Below are 21,816 nucleotides of genomic sequence, written 5' to 3' on the forward strand. Positions count from 1 at the left end.
GGGCCCTCGAGGCAGCTCACTCGCTCTCGCTCATTCATTCGCAAACGTTGTTGCGTGCCGGTAGGATCTCAGCGCTCCTTCACTATCAGCTTTTACACTGTCTCGGCCAGTTTTGTCGTTCACTATGTTGAAGGAACCTTCAAGATACAATAGTCGCCCAGCAACGGAAGAAGAGCCGCGCCCTCTCGCCTCAAGTAGACTGCCAGCCATTGAGGAGCTCACCCTTGGCCTGAAACAAAAGCTACACCTGCAAGCTCGAGCGCGAGCAGCACCTTACTACATTAGAAAGCAAGAACCTGTCAATCTCGTCGAGAGATTGCTAGAACAGCGCGCCCTTGTGGCCGAAGCCGTCCGAAGATTACAAGAAAAGAAACAATCGTGTCACGAAATATCAGTAGATTCGTAATTTAGATAAAACAAAACATTTAATCTGTGAAAGTGTGGAACGTGTTGTGAAATCGCTGTGTGTATGAAACGTGTCGGGTTACAATGGTGCTATATGCGGAGCGCGCGTGAGAGCGGGATGGCCAGCTATGACGTGTCACGCACGAGTCACGAGAACGAACCAAAATGGCGGCCCAGACTACAATCATAATATTTATTCTTCGTTTTATAGTGACCTTAACTGATCAAAGTACTAAATGACGTAACAAACGATACATTTTGTTACTCATTCCAAATTTACCTATTTCTACTAATAGTTTAGATAAATTATTAAACGACTGTTAATTTTTATTAATGTTATTAGTGCTGTGGCATTTCCATTTTATCCTTAAATCAACCTTTTTGATGATAAATAGCTTTTAATAGTATACAGCTTAGTAAACAGCTTTAATTCTTTCATGTAATGTTATAGCAAAGTGGATTCTGCCAATGAATATTATTTCATTGCCAGTTTATATAATTAGCAAGACTTATTCCATACGATATCGTTGTAATATTCTCATTTGTTACTTAAGAAATCGTATACCTAAAGTCGAAAGTACCTTCGTAATCAAATACTTACATAGTATAAAATGTGTTTATGCTCAAAACACCTTGTTTACTTACCGACCACGACATTGCATCAGCTTTTAAAAAGTGACTGCAAACACGACAAAGCAATAATCTCCACACGGTTCTGGTCTTTTGTATTTTTAGTATTAAGGTGTACTTTAAAACTGTCATCCTAACGTTACCTATGCAATTTGTAGGCAATATTACTAGATAATGTTCGATAAATTAGGAAGTACATGAAGTAGAAAGTATGTACAACAGAACTGTACCAAATCGGGTAAAAAAACATTGTATTACATGTGTGCATGTTTTAGTGCATTTTGTGATTTTTAGATAGTTTAATTTATCGTCGATCTTGTGATTTAGATACGTAATAAAATAAATAAATACAAATTAAACCTGCTTTTTCATTTTACTATGAAATATACTTAATTGTCTTAGCATTACTTTCCACAGTGAAAACTATATTAAATACCTTGATCACATCTTCCTTTCTATTTCCTTAACTAGTTCAAGCAATTGCTGACGGTACGTGTTACTGGGTCAATGTAAATTGAACACACATTATTCATGATTATCTGTTGATGCATCGCCTCAAACAACTTTTCTAGTAAGTACAATAATCAAAACAAAACAGCAAGAAATATGTCGTCTTGAGTAAGATACCTACCTAGTTTCAAAGAATTTGTTATGACTAACCGATAAAAACCAGTTGTCGTATCCTTATTTGTTTCATAAATATCATGGTAGGTATATGGTTCATGTCTATTTGTTTATCTTAATAACTGTGTCTTTTTTAACATCAAATTAAACCACAATTTAATTTGTTATTCATAAAATTCATGAAGTTTCTGCCGAAAGCAAAAAAGAGTAGTTATACATATTAGATATGGCACGCCATCTATTGATGACTAGAAGCATTAGTTATATGTTAGTGACATCTAGCGATGGATAGCAAATCTAGGTAATAAACACTGACAGTTCCTGACGTGATGTTTTGTGATCGTGGCGTATATAATATTTTTTTTATTCGTCATCGTTATTCATTTCATTGTGTCTCAGTCTCAATTCGGTCGTGGTGTCAACCCATTATTCCTTTGTTTGTTTACATCATAAAAGTAAGAAAATAAATAGCGCTTATCCGCTCGCCATGTCGGCTTAAAAGTTACTATCGTTACGATCGTTACTATATTTATTTAAAACTTATGAGGGGCTATCACCAGGTAAATAAGCCTTGACATAGCTATCTTTGCAGTGTGTTATCATTGTAATTTATCTTAATTATATTAAGTTTACGTATCAATTAGGTTCATTGTTATCAGTGTTTCATTTTATACTTGCAGTGAAAAGAAATGGCAGCTTCTTGGTCTATGGGACCGGGCACTTTGGAAGTGCCCTTGTCATTATTTGCAAAGAACAGGAAAAGATTAGCAGAAAAGTTGAAACCTGGACAAATTGTTGTGCTACAAGGTGGAGAGAGTATAAATCATTATGACACTGATGTAGAATATGTTTTTAGACAGGTAACATTTTTATTACTATAATACCTTTGTTTAAATATGAATTATAACAATGTCTAAATAGAAATCTTGTTCAGTCATCATGGTTTTAACAGGAATCATATTTTACGTGGGCGTGTGGAGTCCGTGAAGAAGGTTGCTTCTTTGCCCTGGACCCAGGTACTTCTGCATCATACCTGTTCAAACCGAGACTGCCAGCCGAGTATGAAGTCTGGATGGGCAAGCTGCACACTTGTGATGACTTCAAAAGAATTTATGGTGTAGATCATGTATATTATGTTGATGAGGTATGTTTATTTCTCTTATTTTACTTTGGAGAAAGAGAGAGATTAACCATACCAATTATTTAAACATATTTAATATACCATACCATTTTTGTCAAACTTATAACCTAAAATTGCTAAAAGTGGCTCCAAAGTGGTAACATTTTGTGTGCTCTGCCTACCCGATTTGGGAATACAGGCATGATGTTTGTGTGTGGGTGTGTATTTAATACACAGAAAAATAGTATGGAATAATACAAATTGGGATCCAATCAGCATATAGCAGTGCTTCCACCAATAATGTGCGAGGGTGTGTTGCAAGCTATGTGTTTTTCAGTAACCAATAGAAACACTTCATTTAGATATCCTTGCACAGCACATCTCTGGTGGAAACAACTGAGCAGAGCGAGGCAAGGTAAATGAAGCGCTTCTATTGGTTAATGAAAAACATATTCCTTGCGCCACATCCTCATGTGGAATGTAGTGTGTGCAAGGGCACATTGCTGCTTAATGTTGCGGCAGGCCACAACACTGTTGTTCAGTGGGACCCATTTAATACTAAACACATAAAAACATATCACACACTGTATTGACACAAGCACCAGAGGAAAGTAGTTCGCAAAGAAACTCACAATCCAGAAATATGTATGACAACACTTGATCAGATTAAATAAGTAACCAAATCTTACTTTTATGGGGTTTGTTTGATACCTTGGGTAACAAAAGTAATGTCAAAATAATACAGAATTATATACACATTTACAGCTTAAAATACTTGTACCCCCTTTGTGAGGAGTTTGAATAGACCATGATGAGCTTTAAAAATATGATAGACATTGTTTTGTTTGATCTGTTCTAGATATCGAAAGTTCTCAAAGGACTGCACCCAGACGCTCTACTGACACTGGTAATACTTTTGTATTTTAACCTACTTAATAGGCTAAGAGTAATGAGACTTTTAATGTGACATGTTTAAGGTTCTATTTCTTTTTCCTAAGGTTCTATTTCTGAATTTAAACACAATTCATTATGTTATTGTATTTCACAGAGCGGCCCCAACACAGATAGTGGCCTTACTGCCAAGGAAGCAGTATTTGAAGGAATTGATGAGTAAGTTACATATTTGACATTAGCATAATCAACAACATTGTTTATTTTATTTAAAAATGGTTTTTGCTTAGATATAATATGTATGTTATTTGTTAATTTCATGTGTTTTATGTACAATAAAAGAGTTTACAATACAATATCAAAAGATTACTATGCAATTACACTTAAATTATATTGTTAACTGTGTAAAATTGGTAATAAAACTAATTAGTTCTGTACAATTATTTTTGTTTTTTTTTTTAAATAATTTAGTTATATAATTGTTAAATGAAAAAACACTTATTTCCAGATTCAAAGTGGACAACGAAACATTATTCCCGATCATTGCAGAACTGTAAGTTTTTATTTATTTAACTGTAGTCACTTGTGGGTCTCTTTGAGCTCTTCAGTCATGGATGCGTCTTAGGAGAATCCATTCCTATTATGTAGATAATGGTGGTGGTATTATTGGTCCATGGTCCAATCTTGCAAGTTGAATTTCACAGACTCCTACTGATCAGATTGACTTGAGGTATGGATATTGAATATCAAAGCATGTACATACATACAGTCCACATAAAATTCAGTCAGCAAAAAAGAGGATTATTCGCAGTAATTCCTCCACCATTACCTTTGGGTAATTAATGTTACAAGCAAGGAAAATGAAATTGCAATAGTTCCTTTTTTATTCCAAAAAACTGATATTGAAATTTTTATTTAAGAGGCGACCTACGCACTCACTGCTATTTTTAAACAGACGTGGTATAAAATTGGTGTACTTCGTGGCAATAAAAAATATTACAATAATCTTGATCGTATTCCTGAGTTAGTCGTTGCTTTCAAAACACGATTAAACTAATTTGGCTCGATAGATTTTATTGCCAAAGTGAGCTCTTACTTTGATTTAGAAACCAAAAATACTCCGTTATTTATAAAGACACTATAATCAAATTACTAAGTCTGATTTACAAACAAAACGTAATAATAATATCTGTCGTGTTATTTCTTAAATCTAAATCGTAATTTCTTTGCATTTATTTTATTTCCAAATTTTTGATGAGCAAAGACTTACGCCACGCCGACGACATATTGCTTCTCTGTCACTTCTACGCAGATAAACAGTGAGCGCTTAGGTGCTCTGCCTGATTGACCTGCGTCGCTTTTTCTCCACAAAATTCATTTACGAAAAAAAACTTTTACATTTACACTTCTTTCATAACACTCAATCTATGAGTAAGGAAATTATTATTAAATTACGTTATCACTGTATTTTGGGTATTTAAGGTGTTTTAGGATAGTCAACACCGAGAAATAAATTAAATAACGCACAAAAAAAACAAGAAGCCCTCATACTCGTACAATGACAGACAACATGTCAGAAGATGTCAGAAGTTGTAAAGTAAGTGTGTTGTTTACAAGAATTAGGTAAGTACAGAAAAATTGGTTAGTAGTCTAAATAGTTTTATTGGCTCCATATTTTGTCTATTACTTATAAACAGATAACTACCATAGTAGGAATATAGGACATGTGTTCAAACTTAATACGTGTCTGGTACGAGTACATAGCCTACCCAACGAAGACCAAAAACTGCCTCTCCGGGGAAATCTCGCGTATAAGTCAATTTTGGCATAGTTGTAGGGGATGGTGTTTCAGACCACATACTAAAAGTAGGTACTGATGGGTGGGGGTAGAGCTAACGGGTGGGGAGGAGTTTGTGTAAAAGTCCCATTTAGTTTTTCGTAAATAACTCGTAAACCACAGCAAAAAATGTTCTAAAACATAAGTAATCTACATAAAATTCTCTACAAAAAAAAATCTAAACATTTTTTTTAAGTATGGCGATGGATGGATGTTTGTTACTCTTTCACGTAGAAACTACTGAACGGATTTGCATGAAATTTGCCATACAGGTAATAAATACCCTGGATTAACATGTTCTACAGTTAAAAAACGCACTGAGGTCTCTGAACCAGATGATGATACATCTATTTTGAACAAGAAACTACCGTGAGACTCACTCATATTAAATATAATGACCCGGATAACTCACGTCTTAAATCGAGTTTAGCTCGACATGTTTCGGGCTAATCCGTAGCCCTTCGTCTTCGGAGCAACGCGACTCAGCGGCTGCTGCAACACGCGCACTGCGCGCCGCCGCTCTGCTCGCGCGACTACCCGACGAAACTGACACCGGCACACAACTACCCGCGTTTTCATCATCATTACAACTGTCAAATGTAGGGTAGCACACAACACTAACAATATCGCTCTGTAAAGGTACGTTCACACACACCGATGACGCAGCACGAGTATTTAACACCGTTTCCAACTCGGAGGTACCGTCCAACCACTATCCCGGTTGAAATTCAGCCGACGACTAATCTCGATGGCTTCACGCACTTTCCGCGGAATGAAAAATTTCTCTCTCGCAAGTACAGATACCTTATCAAATCTGATATAGTGCGTCGAATCCGAGTTCATTGAGTGCTCGCCACAGCAGACCCCTTGTCGTCCTGTTCCTCATACTGCGTATGTGCTCCGATACCCTGTGGAAACGTTTCGTCCAGTCTCTCCAATATAGCTCTTGCCACAGGCACAGGGAATCATATATACCCCGGGCCACTCAGGGGCTCCTTATCCTTCGGCGAACGTACCAACTGTCTGAGCTGCATATGAGGACGGAAATCGACTTGATGCTATATCTTCGGCGTAACAAGTGTCCGATTTTATCCGTCACCCCTTTTATAAACGGTAATATAACATGTCGAGCTAAACTCGATTTAAGACGTGAGTTATCCGGGTCATTATATTTAATATGATGATACATCTACACTACACAAGCACTATTTTAGTACAGTAAGTACCTACATTATTTTGAGACACCCACTAAATAACATGACTTATATAAAACAAATATTTACTTTATTAATCGTTGGGCAAAGTAACTTATTGATTGAATTTTATAACGGGCAAAGTTATTTAGACAACATTGCCCACATGCGTTATAATGGTAGAAAAAGTTCTCACTTACAGGTTCAAATACTGCACTTTGTGCTTTTTGTATTAGTGTTAATAAAATATCCTTCTTTCTTTCTTTATACGTAATTTTCTCCACTCTTACTCCAGTTTTATAAATCTACAGGACAATTAAAATAGTAAATAATTTATTAATTCAGACAAAGTGATTGCATTTAGTCGTTAGGTAACAGTTCATAGTTTGGTTTTTCTAGTAAGCCGTCCCTTTTATCAAATGGGCACAGTTTTTTCTGCGAGTACTCGTATCTCCAAGAATATTTATGTTGAGTATGAATATCCTACCTACTTGTGTCAGTTCTTGACTTTTGTTTTTTAATGTATTTATTATCAGTATGTAATCAAGCGATTTGTTTCAAATTTTAAAGTTGTTCTTTATATAGATTTACATCGTCACTCAAAAATCATATAAATTAAAAAAAAGTCCAAATAAAAAGACACATTTCTTTTATTTGGTTTTGAAGTAGTGACACCTCTAACTTTTTTTTCTAAGAATTAACCATACATTGACCTACTACTTGACGAAATATCAAAGTTTTGTAGGTGGTACTTCCTATTAAAAATAAGGGACATACGTGGCCTAGTTCTGTATTCAATCGGTGTTTTTAGTGTCATATACAAACTGTTGTTGTTATAATTTGTTATTGGTTATTAGCGTTTAACTCATAAATATGATAAAATTATTAGAAAACTCAAACATAATATAGAGGTGTTTGTATACATACGACATTGATAGAACACTGATTGAATACAAATTGCTGATTTTTGACAGGACCCCCTGTCCCCTGTTTGGAGTAACGCCTGGAAAATTTTAGGCAAGCAGGCGAGAAAAAATCTAGAAGTTGACACCTCTGTCATGCTGAGGATGCTGGTCTCTTTTTCTGGTTTTTCTGTGCATCTATATTTCAGTTTGTATTTTCCTACCGACTATGGCCTTGTTGTAACAGGATCGTAGCGGGTAATATTTGGAATTGGAACTAATATTGACACAAAAGTACATTGTGCATTAAGGGCTGTAAAAAGGGGATTATTAACGAGAGTCTATTAGAAGCCTGAGCTTAACTGACTTCAGAAAAAAGGAGGAGGTTATCAATTCGGTTGTATTTTTTATGTTGGTTCTGAATTTTGGGCAAAAAACCGTCAACTTTGCCTTAGGGCCATTTTCTTATAAAATCGATTGTCACGAATGAGTATTTTTTGTTCAATAAAGGGTTTATAACTCTCTATTGTACATAAAACATATAAAAATAACAGTTATCAGAGCAAAGTACAATGTTTATTTTGTGTTTATTCAAATTTAAGTTTGTAAACGTAAGTGCTTTATAAAATTATAAACGTGGGTAATTTTACTCAATATAATGTCCACTTGTGATTGAAAAAATTGCCCGCCAGGCAATGTTATGTCCTTTGAATGTTTTATCCGACTGTACGAAGCAAATGAGGTTTTTGGTTTTCAAATAAAAAATCGATACCTATCTGCAAATGGATCAATATTTTAGTGTATACCTACCTAAATGAGTATAGGTATTATAAGTTATCTTCAGTTTTGTCTACATTTTGAGAAATATATCTTGCTTAATTTTTAATATTTTGATATAGGTATTTCTCTAGCAAGAAATTACTAATACACTTTTAGAAATGTAGGTGTATTTCATAGGCCATAAATAAATTAAAGTGTACCTAAGAAAATAAAAGTTAGGTGAACTTTAGTATTGTGTCACCCGAAAGACGTCCACTGCTGGACATAATAGGCCTCTCCCAAGGCTCTCCACTCAGACCGGAGTACAATAAAGAGTCATTGTATTGTATTGGAATGCAGCTTTGAAAATACTCATAATAACCGAATTTTCACATTTTTCGTAATTTTGGCTATTTTCAAGTTAATAAAAACGAATTACCTAAGTACCTAAGTACATAAAATTGAATCAGTTTGAACGTGGGAAATTGTAACGTCATAGCCTTGTCATAGCAGTCAGTCTATGACGTATTCAATACAAACTCCATAACAAACGATCGTTTTGACATTTCTGAAAAACTTTAGCGGTACCGTATTTCGCCGCGCTGCGCGCGAAAACGCGTCGCTGTCAGACAACACCTACGAACAAATCGCGGTTGCACGCGATCTATCTCAGAGGGGTCGCGGGGGTGAGGTACAAAACCGCTCGCGCCGTTTGGCGTGGGTGGACTCTTAACAAAACTTATTAATTATCATTATTGTCCCATTGTCTTCACCCAACTACATCTATATACCTACATTGATTAGTTTCCAAGTAGGTATGTTCAACAACAGTTGCAAAACTTCCTTTTATCAGTTGATTGTTTTCTGATAACAAACAGGCATAAATTATGTTCTATACTGTTTATATGACATTAAAATAAATAGCTTGCTAAAATGTTATCGACATATTATCACAGCAATGTACAATACAACGCCATCTAGTGAGCACATATAGAAACTTCAAACCGAGTCCGACATGGCGCTATCGAAGTTTCTTTTCGGACGCAATATACCTACAACTTCCGATGATCGTCCTTCGGACTTCGGTCCCCAGGCATAACACCTGCCTGGAGAGAGATCTCTCTATTGGAGCCTCCCCCTCAGTATAAAGTGTTGCAGTATAGGCGGTGTCTAAAAAAAATCCGGATATTTTTCTGGGTTAATGTGACTGTTAAACACCCCTGTAAATTTTCCAGGGTTTTTTTCATTGTGTTTGACAAATGTTTCCATATAAGTACTTACTGATTGATGTATGTGGATGTTGTGACAACACTGAATCAAAAATTTCGATTAACCATTTTAGGGGAATTCAGTTCAACCTACCCAGCCTGTACAGAAAAATAAATGCAGAATGTCATTAAATTATGCATTATCTTGCTTGAGTAGTGGTATCTATTCCGTAATACCTAGGTCAGACGTGTGCCGCGATTGCCGCGAAGTATACACTACAATCATGAATATTTTAATGAGAAAATAGTACGAAAACAACTGCAGGGCTACTACGAAACTCGAAGTTCGTGTCGTGCGGTCCCTCCCGCTCTCGTATTAAATAGTATAAGTGTCAGAGTCGTGGCGTGTGCGATTCGAGTTGTCAGGTTGTTATGGTAAGGAGCGGAAGGAAGGAATGGCAGAGCGGGTGGAACCCTCTACGCGCCAGCCCGATTCGCACTTGGCTATTTTTTACTGGTGTGCCATAAATCTTTGATGAACGAAAAGTGTGCCGTTAAAACAAAAAGGTTGAAAACGCCTGACCTAGGTATTTAAGATGCAGTATCTATTATAGGCTAGGTCGCTCATAATAATTGTAACTGTTGTATTATAATAGGTATCCACATAATAATATGGTCTTTGTTATAAAGTGAATCATATAGCCTAGTACATTTCTAGTAGGTTAGGTATAGGGTTGTAACGGAACTTCGCCTCCGCCTCCGTTACTGCGGAAGTTCCGCAAGAAATCGTATCTTCGCCTCCGCCTCCGCAATTTTTATAGCGGAATTATAACGGAGGTTTATTTCTCGTTTGACGACGATCAAGAACCAAAGAGTGCGCGGCGCGTGGGAAGTGGGAACGAGATCGGGGTGGGCCCAGGCAACGGGCATATGTCAAATAACACACGACAGGAATTAATGTGAACCACGATTATTTTAAGTTATTTTGTTCAAATTTATTTAAGTGACATGCATGATGGAGCCCAAAACAAGTGAGATTTGGCAGTTTTTTTTTTAAATTTAGAGTTTTTTGATTTCAATAAAACATGAACTGCTATTTTTTCCACATCCACTTTCACCTTCGCATCAGCTTCCGTTAACCTCCGCATCCATTACAACCCTTCATAGTAGGTATAGCTGCACATAATTATACAGAGTGACTGATAATAGTAATAATTCTACCTCTTCCTTGAACAAGGTTACGAGTATATTATAGCTAATTTTCAATAATTTTGGGTATTCCAATAGTTTTCACTAACTTAAATTGGGGGTGATTTCAAGTTAGTTTTATTGTATTATTTTTAAATAGAATAAGATATATAGAATAGAATAGAATAGAATAGAAGACATTTATTCACATTCACAAAGACACACAAATACAACCAAACTAAAAAACAACAACAGCAAACACAAATAAAACAAAAAAAAAGAAATACAAAAAATTAAAATATATGATTTTGTGTGTCCTCGCAAAAGTGAAACGGTCGCTGACTCAGCATTATGCTGAGGCGTTAAACGCCTGCAGCGCTGATATTCTGTCAGAACCGTCTGTGACTGTGAACCGTGTGTGTGTATATATATATGTGAATTTAAGTATGTTATCCATTGCCTAGTACTCATAACAAGCTTTTCTTAGTTTGAGACTAGGTCAATCGGTATTTATTTATTTATTAGTAAATATTTATGTTTCAGACGAGTGATCAAGACACCAGAAGAGATAGACGTTATGCGTTATGTCGTTAAAGTATCTTCGGATGCTCACAAGCAGGTAATAATACTAAAATACCTAATAAATCAATTATTCTGTCATATCGTTGCCACGGCACCTAAGTTTTAATGTATCGATCTATTGTGTACCTACCTACACTGTTAATCAATTGAATAACCATTGTTTATACAATCTGCTTAGATAAAACTGAGTTGAGTTAGCTATCGCTCGAATAACTCTATTTAAAAAAATTTTTTTTTACACAGTCGTTTACAAAGCGATCTGGAAAATTTAAATTTGAGAAAAAAAAATGGAGTTCAAAAAAACCATAAAAATATTTTTCAACCAGTTTGAAGTCGATGCCTTAACACGAGTCAGCAGCTCGCTATAAATGACTATTACTAAGATAAGTTACACTAAAAAGCGAGAAGAAAATAAATATATCAAAAAAAAAATACCAAATAAATTTCTCTTTTTTTGAAGTCGGTTAAAGAAAATTCGTCTAAATCGGTTCACCTTGAAAACAATTCCGAAGTACATATCACAAGAAAAATACAGTCAAATTGAGAACTTCTTCCTCTGTCTAAGGAAAAAAAGTTATTTCAAGTCAGTTTTCTAAAATTATGTCTCTTTAATATGTGTAAAATCATATTGACAGTAAAATAAACAATAAATTGATAAGATATTATTATTATGTTATTTGAATAGATTATAATATGAAATATGGGATTACAGCTACCTCGATTAAATTTGATTTTAATGTTACCTGTTGTACCTAATAAAACCTATAACTCGCCAGAATAAAATGCTATTTTTAACTCTTCGCTATCCATTTAAAAAAACTCTCCTAGCGTCTGTGGGGCGATTGGCTCTCTCCAGACAGATGTTATGCCTAAGCGTCGAAATCTGAAGCAAGCGAGCGTCGAAAGTTGTATATAATAATATGCGTCCGAGTTTAGGAACTTCGATGGCGCGATACAGGGGGGCTACTACGAAATTCGAAAATCGATCGTTCGTATCTCACTCTCGTATTAAAATAATATAAGCATCAGCGGGACGGCAAGATACGAAGTTCGAATTTTGCACTTCGTTGTTTAGGGGCAGGATGTTTGGAGTTTCTCTATTTGCTCACTCGAGTCGCTATACGTCTATACTCTATGATTTCAGGTTATGCTGTTCACCAAACCCGGTCTAATAGAGTACCAATGCGAGTCGATCTTCTTAGACCATTGCTACCGCGTGGGGGGATGTCGCCACGTGTCGTATACGTGCATCTGTGGCTCAGGCCACAACGGCGCCACACTCCATTACGGCCACGCCGGAGCACCTAACACCAAGCCCATACAACAGGGGGAAATGTGGTAAGTGTAAAGATCTGGTTCGTTTCTGTTCGTATCTGCGGGGATACTCCGAAATTTGAAAATCGAAGTTTGTGTCGTTCCGTCCCTCTGACGCACTATTAATACGAGAGTAACAGCAGGACTACTACGAAACTCGAAGTTCGTGTCGTGCACTCCCTCTCGCTCTCGTACACGAACTTCGAGTTTCGTAATAGCCCTGCAGGGACGGTTACACTGTAGCAAGCGACGCATGGCCCTGCTGCATTAATAGTTTCTGATTAATTGAATCGATTTATTTGAATAAATTTAATTAACACTATTCCTGGGTAGTTCTACGAGCATTTCAACTGCTATCAGTGTTAGAATAGAATTTTTTTATAAACCGATATCTTTATCGACTGGTCTGCATGCTTACGATTAGGTACAATTCATTAAAATTTCTTGCTTACGATCTCTCATGCAACGCTCGTAGAACTCTGCTGTTTCTATGAAAGCAAGATTGCTGGTTGGTTCGATTGACCACTTCGTACCTACTCGTTCGCTTTACGGCCTCGCTATGTAACACAACTTGCACAATTTTTACTGGGCTACACGTTACCAGTCCAGTGCATACATTTGGATACCGAAACTGTGTTACTCTTTAGTCCTGTATCCAAAGGGATGCATTATCGCATACAAAATGTTAAAATGGACTCGTGGAACGTACAATAGAAATCTCAATAAACTTTAATTGCCTTTCTCCAAAATGAAGCTGGTTAACTCCAGCCCACACTATATATATATTTTTTTTTATACGACTGGAAGGAAAACGAGCAAGTATATGATGATTAAAGTTTACAACCATTTACCAAACTCAATTAAGAACTTGGACAAACCGGTGATATTTTCTAAACAGTTAAGCATTCCTCATCAACAGGTGTTTTTATAACTTAAGAGATTACTTCAATGAAAATATAAATGAATCCTGAAATAAATTAATAAGATGTTAATACTCTTCAATGTATGTAGAATATTTTTAAGATGATAATTGGGTGATATAATTATGATGTAGTAACCTCTCATGTTGCTGTGCGCTTGCAGGGCGTCACATGTGACTAATACCGAATTGTAACAACTGCTATGTATACTGCTGTGTATATGCAATGAATGAATAAATAAATAAATTTTGCACTATGTATCGGAGACAGTGGCCCTTTATGTCACTTCTATAAAGGCACCAAGTTTATGTGGCATTATAGCAAGATTGGCAGAATGATTGCTTTATACACAGATATTTTCGTGCGTAAGCGGAGGTCATGCTAGTCCCAAACTCTACTACGAAGCGAACCCATATTCGGGCACATAATAAACAAGCCTAAGGGGCTGTTTAACCTCCCATTGATTAGTGTTAACGACATGGAGGACATCATGGGGGACAGGGACAGGTAACTTGTTAAGGTTAAATGTTTGTTCCAGCCTATTCGACATGGGAGGCAACTACGCCGGCTATGCGGCGGATATCACGTGCTCGTTCCCGGCCAACGGCAAGTTCACTGACGACCAGAAACTGATCTACGAAGCTGTGCTGTCCGCCAGGGACGCTGTTATTGAGTGAGTATTGTTAGATGAGGTGAGACGTATTTACGCGACGCGTTCCCGCCCGGGCCGTCTTTTAACGAGTACTACGAGTCTTTGTACGAGTATTTCTTAATACGGCGACTCGAAATTGTTAAGGACAACCGTGCGGGGGGTCATGTCAAGGGGGTCGCACAAGCCCACCTGGAACCCAGAGTCCGCAACGTCGACTAGTAGTTCTTTTCCGCCAAAACCTTATCTCGCTAGAGTCTAGCGTGATCCGGTATATCCCAACGCTCAAACGTAATGAGCTCGGAAAGAACGAACGATAAAATTTAGACTGGAAATTTAGGTGGCACGCAGCGTCCAGCCAGACCACGGGCCTGACAGTGTTACCTCAACACAAACAAGCATTATTACAAGATATTTAACTTAAATTTTAACATTTTTTGTTTATCATTGAAACAAACTGCTGACAGTCCTAAGCCTAAAGTATGAAGGACAGTTTTTAATTACATCTACTTAAAATTTTATAACAAAAAATTGAACCGACTACAAAAAACCATGAAAATAATTTTCTACCAGTCTGAAGTTGGTTGGTGCCTTAGCACGAGCCAGCAGGAGTGTTGAAGCCCAATATAAAGTGCGTAATTAAGGTAGATGACTATAGACTATAGGTTCACTCCTGCTGGCTCGTGCTGAGGCACCGACCGACTTCAGACTGGTAGAAAATTATTTTCATGGTTCAAGTCGGTTCAATTTTTGGTTATAATTTTTTTTTCACGCTTTTTGGTGTAGATACAATAGTTTATATCAACTGCTCGTCACCTTTTAGGAACGATTGCTTTTTCCGATGCGGAGACGTTCATTATTGAGGAGTCCTGGTGCTTCGGATCACCACCCGTTTTACTATATGCATTACGAGGAGCATAAATTACTTAGCAACTGTGTTCAAAGTAATTAAAATTCAACCCGTGAAATACTTGTTATTGAGTAGTAACTCCGATGGTCAACTGTGTCTTCATCATCAGTTTCACTTCACCAAATGATGATTTTCAATAGCAAATGCACGAGTTACTGCTAAATATATCCAAATTATCATAGGTGTCCCTACAATATTTGAAGAGTTCCCTCGATTTCCTTAAGATCCGATCATCAGATCCTAATTTGCTGCTAAAAAAAAAGTTTCAAATCGGTTCATAAATGACTGAGTTCTGAGGTAAAAAACATTTAAAAAAAAATACAACCGAATTGATAACCTCCTCCTTTTTTTTGAAGTCTGTTAAAAATACAATATTTCGATGGCAGCAAAGTAAAAGAAGACATCTACAAAATAGCTATTTTACAGGAGAGCGTATTTAGTAAAAAATAATGACTACTTTGAGATTAATGGACTGATTACCATGAAATTTTCTATGATGCATTAAAATAATGTTCTTTGGTGATTGTTCAACAGATTTTATTTCTGTAACATTATTTTAATGAAAAATTGTAGATGTCTTTTTTTACTTTGAAAGAGCTTAAACGTAGAGGAAGACATCTGCCTGATATCCGTTTATGCGTTGTAGTGAAACAAACGCCTTTTCCGTTATAAAAAACGAATAAGCTAAGGTAAGAATCTCCGGTAAAACTTAGAGGAGTGTTTAGAGATAATCTAAACAACATGCAACGAGTATTCACCCTTTTTTTGATTAAATTTTGTACTTAGATGTCTTTATTTACTTTGCATTAATCATTTTATTCATATTATTAAATGAGTTATCTACCACTCAACCTCATCGCTGTCTATCATATAAATTCATTTATTTCGTTAAAAACCCTCAAAATATGTGTTAAATTAAAAAATATTTTTTTGTTTTATTTTTGTTTACTCATAATTGTTTTTACGTACTCAAAAACTAAGTTATTTTTTATAGTTTTACACTAATAAATTAAATAAATCAACAGTAGGTACAAGTAATAAAATTACGTACAAAATATATCCCAAAACAAAACAATATAAACTGTAAAAATAAAACAGTATGTACTATAATAGTATAAATAATATAATGCTATAATGAATGTGGATAATACCAAAATTGTCATCAATGGCCACATGGATCAGAGGCCCGTCATCGTTAGTGGAAATCTTCTTGATGTTGTTTCGGAGTACACATACCTCGGCCTGATTTTGCAGTTAAGGTACCAACACATGCTAGTTACTAGCACGAAAGCATGCTACTATTCAGCAAATGCTACTTACTAGCATGTGTGCATAGGGACGTGCTACTATTATAATAATAATAATCCCAGCCTATATACGTCCCACTGCTGCGTCCCACGCGGGCCCAGTGCGGATTGGGAACTTCACACACACCATTGAATCGCTTCGCAGGTTTGTGCAGGTTTCCTCACGATGTTTTCCTTCACCGTAAAGCTCGTGGTAAATTTCAAATGTAATTTCGCACATGTATTCCGAAAAACTCAGAGTTGCGAGCCGGGTTTGAACCCACGATCCTCTGCTTGAGAGGCCATAGGTCAAACCACTCGGCCACCACGGCTTGCTACTATTAAGCATGCTTTTTCTGTGTCATACAGGTACAGCAGGTACTAGCATGCTTATTAGCATGCTAATAACGAGCATAATGTAACAGTAGCCTTAGGTAGAACACAACTTTGAGAAGGAGGCCAAGAGAAGGATTCAGCTGGGCTGGGCAGCATTCGGAAAATGATGTCGAGTTTTTTCGTCAATTATACCGTAATGTCTGAAAACGAAAGTTTTTAACCAGTGCGTCCTACCCGTCATGACATACGGAGCTGAAATGCGGCCCTGCCAGCTATGGAACGAGCTATGCTCGGAGTTTTTCTGAAGAATAAAATCCGCAACGAGACTATCCGACACAGAACTAAGGTCATCGACATAGTTCATAGAATTAACAACTTGAAGTGGCAGTGGGCTGGGTCATATCTGTTGAAGCACCGACAACCGCTGAAGATATTGAGTGGAGACCGCGTCTCGGCAAACGTAGTCCAAGACGCCCTCCGTTCAGGTAGAGGGACAATCTGCGAAAGGCTGGTGGTAAAAGCTGGATGTGTCTAGCCGAAGACAGGGCGCAATGGCGGTCTATGGGGGAGGCCTATGTCCGGACTGCTATTGGCTGATGATGAATAGTATAATCGATATTCTACCTACTACTTATATACCTATTAGGAAAAAAACAGATTGCTCGTCATCATCAGTCAAAATCTGTTCAGGCGTGTCGTTTCCAAAAAGCGGTAAGCTGCAAGCAATAGAAACTTAAGTACTTACTTAGGTTAAGAATTTTAATTCATTTGCTGTCTAAATAAAAAAAAACAAACAAGTGTATGAAACCAATGTTAAGTAATATATCTATTTGTTTAAATATTTTAAGAAAAAACAAATAATTTCCTCATAGAAATTAGAAATAATAACTTTGTAGATTGAGACATATGCAAAAAGTATGACGTATAAACGGACAAGTGGCATGTGACTTTATTGACGTCACAAGCATCCTGTCAAAGCTCCGAAGTAAAAGCGGATAAATTCAAATGTCCGTTTCTACTGCGATGTTTTTTCAAAAGCTAGTGTAGATGTTTTCTTTTACGTGCCAAATTTTCTTCATTATTTTGAAATTTGAAATATTTTTTTAACAGACTTATAGATATAGTTGAAATAAGTTATTTTTTGTAAAAAAGCATTTTTGAAAAAATGTAGATGTCCGTATCTACTTTGCTGCCATCGATTTGTAGGTTGTGACTTTAAAACGCCCGTATTTCCAGTATACTTTCTTACGAAAATACGTGTGTCTTTGCCTTGGATCTATTGTTTTTGTGAACGCGTAGGCATTCGACGTTCACCAGATCGCAGTGGCGTAGCTATCGTAGGAGACAGTGGCAAAATATTTCGTTCGGTTCAGAATAAGTTCTGATTACACAATTATAAATTGCAGGGCAGCTAAACCTGGGGTGATGTGGGACGAAATGCACCTGGTCGCGAATCGGGCGATGCTGGAACATCTGAAAAAAGGTGGTCTGTTGAACGGCGACGTCGAAGATATGATTAAAGTAAGGAAAAATGCTATATTTGAGATCAAGATATTATTGTTATGACTATGACAGCGATTTCTAACGAATGTTATTAATTGTTTCCATGCATTGATCGATGTTCAAAGTGTACCGCGCAATGACTACATTTCGAGTCAAAATTATGATTAATAGTACATTACTGCAGAGGCCATGAAGTAAGGGATTGATGGACGAGTTCGGGGTAGACGGGATAAAACGAGTCAAGCAATCCCTGTTCTGGCCGAGGTTTGTATAGTGCTTTTCTCAAACAATGTGAGGAAATATTTCATCCATCCATCCATCCATACATCGCATCGCATCGCATCGCATCGCTTCGCTTCCCTGAACTCGTCCATCAATCCCTTACTTCATGGCATCTGCAGTAATGTACTATTTTCTCAAAAATAACATGAAATATTGACGTTGTGTTACAAATAATAGGCTGAGAAGTATTGCGCTGTAGGCGCTGGGGCTCGCCTGCCTCCGCGCGGTCACTAGTGGCCTGCAATGAGATTTCATACAACCTTGCAGGCCGCTGGCCGGCAATGCGACCGTCTTTTGGTTTCAACGCGCGCTCTGCGACATGCACGCGGCCCACGCACAGCAACACCTCCGCAAAGAAACGCCTGATTCAATAAATTATTTAAAGTTCGTATTTATTTTGCTTTCGCAACTAGCTTACCGAAGTTTACTGAGACTTATTGAGTAAGCAAGATATTAAAAACATCACTAGATCTGTAAGCAAATTCTACATTGGTGTCTATGTCTAAATTAGCTCCAAATTGCTGAGCGGATTAGGTTTGATGTTCCATCATTAACTATCCATGGGAACATCAAAACTTTGTCATAAATGGACGTGCCCCCAGATTGCGCTAGCAAGGAGTGTGATTCTGAAGGTTTTTATTCTATTTGTCAGGCAGGCGTAAACGGCGTCCTGCAGCCGCACGGGCTCGGGCACTTCCTAGGGCTGGACGTCCACGACGTGGGCGGCTACCTGCCGGGCTGCCCGCCGCGCCCCGCGCCGCCCCTCTCCCGCCTGCGTACTGCGCGCCAACTGCTGCCCGGCATGGTGCTTACTATAGAGCCCGGCTGCTACTTCATACCGCCGGTCAGTACAGTGCATATACCAGGTATTGAGGTCGATTCCAGGGTAAGCAGTTGGTAGTTTGCGCCCCAGCAGCGCGCCACCAGCACTAGCGCTGCCCACGCCATAGATACCAGGCCTTATTGTTTAATTAAATCAAAATCGTTTTCACTGCTGTTTTAATACGGCATAAGTTGAAGGTAGAAAGAGATGATGAATGCGATTGCGAACGTCAGAGCGTTAGACAATACGGCCACACGGTGGGGCTCTTAAGCGTTTCAACCGCCCTTTCTCGTGTGTTAGGAAACTCTTGGGCCCTGTCCGCACTGCTAACTTTTTCCGCGCGGTTTTTTCCTCGCATTTCTGTAACACATTGAATCTTATACGAGTATCCGCACGGGCGGAAAAAAAATCGCAAAGAAATTGTATGTAAAGCGCGGAATATCATTCGCGCGGAATATCATTCGCGCGGAAAAAAATCGCAGTGCGGACAGGGCCTTATAGGATAATGTCCATGAATTAAACAATCGCACGTGGTGGTGGTGACTGGGATTTTTAGCTGGAGGACATATTAGTAGTCTATTTTCCGCCGCTTCTCGTGTGTTACGAAACTCAATGATTCCATGGGGTTCCCTTTATCTTGCATAATATCGATTCTCCGAAATACACTTCACATAACAGGTATCTCATAACTTTTTTTAGCCGAATGATACTTTTGCATAATCATAACTTTGCATAATTATCAGTTCGAATAATAGTCATTTCTCAGAATATTAAATAGCAGGCAGAACACTCTTTTCGCCGAATATACTTCTGCAGAATATTAAATAGCAGAACATTAGTATCGCCATAGGGCTTACGTACCCATTCATTGCCGAACGCCAGATTACGTATTTTGCCGCGATGCCGACGCTTCTATAGACAGACGCCCATCGTCGTTCACGGCATCCGAGATGAAATCGAAGTAAAAACATTTTTTTTGCTATCCTAATACCGACAACAGCTGGACATTCTAAAAGTTAAATGTAGGCTTATACATTTACCACAGGACACTGATCAGAATTACCATGCAATCTTCATTACAAATTGGACGCCATCGGCGTCTGCGGCATTATATTAGGGTCCACCAAGACGCTGGGGGCGTCAATGGCACTGAGTGGTTCCGTTGGTTGCCTGACCAAGTCCATTGAAAATCGTTCCAGCTGTTAAACGGCGCTAAGAACAACCCGGAGCAGTCGCGTTTCTTCAACTGGGAGGCGGTGGAGCGCTTCCACGGCTCCGGCGGCGTGCGCATCGAGGATGACGTGCTCATAACAGACAGTGGCGTCGAGAACATGACTCAAGTGCCGAGGACGTGAGTTACCCTTGACTTGACTTTACTGTGATGACTGAACTACACTAATTTTCCTTACTTCCCCGCTAACTCCATATGCTTTATAGAATCGGTTTTCTCACGATGTTTAATTTGCAACGTTCGTACGTTCAAATTACGAATTCCACCCACTTCTAGTAATAGGATTGACTTGAAATTTATTATGTACGTACATATAGTGTAATTTACTAGTTATTATGAACCTAATTTATTTTAAATCCTGCATTGTGAATAATTAAGATAAACTTTTTGATCTATTTAGCCTGAAACACAGGGAATCCTAGTTCAGGCACACGTTTATATGTCCTAGTATATCCTATTGTATATTTAAATAATAATTACCGTGTACAATGTTATATGAATAAAATATTTGTATATTTGTATTTGTATTGTATATGTAGTTTGAACGCCAATGCAAGTACAGTCGATTTCATAAACTTGTGAGCAAAAATTTGATCAAAAATATCTGAATACGCTTTTACGCCGTTAACAATAGTCGTGTTATATTTGATCAAAATTTTGCTCACAAGTTTTTGAACTCGACTGTACATTCAAAAAAACATAATAAAATTGTAAAAATTAAGAACTTCGTTTACAACCATGTAATTTTACTGAGTGCAACTTTTGGCCGGGTAGCGGTAGTAGTAGTTCAAAATATATATTTAATGTTTTTTTTTTCGTATCACAAGTTAAAAAAACTGTTGCATGACAATGAAATACAGTATTAAAAATGGTGTTTCTTTGATGTGATATAAAAAGTAACAATGGTGTGTTTAGTCAAGGAGATTGAATGAAACAAAAAGGAGTCAAGTATTTTAAATTTTATTTCACCAGTGTCTACCTAGTACTTAAATAATATCTTTGCTTGCAGCGTTGCTGAGATAGAGGATTTCATGGCGAACGGAGCAAACTTCAAGTGAATATGAATAAATCATCAAACTGGGCTAATAATTATATTATATTGTTGTAATTATGTAAAAATATAGATAAGCAAATGATTTTATTTTCATATTATACATAATGTTGATCATTATAAAGTTAATCATTATGTATAAGTATTATTTTATATAATTTATTTACTTATT

The 21,816-nt window shown here is 37.3% G+C and overlaps 1 protein-coding gene across 1 annotated transcript; it reads left to right on the plus strand.

The window, feature by feature from the left end:
* The first annotated feature begins 1,990 nt into the window (after positions 1–1,990).
* Dip-C (dipeptidase C) lies at positions 1,991–21,734 on the plus strand. Its single transcript, XM_074090169.1, has 13 exons — positions 1,991–2,219; positions 2,340–2,519; positions 2,612–2,803; positions 3,639–3,686; positions 3,828–3,889; positions 4,179–4,223; positions 11,301–11,376; positions 12,484–12,677; positions 14,112–14,246; positions 18,161–18,275; positions 19,192–19,383; positions 20,562–20,713; positions 21,603–21,734. Exons 2-13 carry the CDS (start codon positions 2,349–2,351, stop codon positions 21,649–21,651), a joined length of 1,431 nt encoding a protein of 476 aa, XP_073946270.1. The 5' UTR covers positions 1,991–2,219; positions 2,340–2,348; the 3' UTR covers positions 21,652–21,734.
* Positions 21,735–21,816: the final 82 nt, after the last annotated feature.

The sequence above is a fragment of the Choristoneura fumiferana genome, chromosome 7, assembly GCF_025370935.1.
Source record: "Choristoneura fumiferana chromosome 7, NRCan_CFum_1, whole genome shotgun sequence".
Taxonomy (NCBI): domain Eukaryota; kingdom Metazoa; phylum Arthropoda; class Insecta; order Lepidoptera; family Tortricidae; genus Choristoneura; species Choristoneura fumiferana.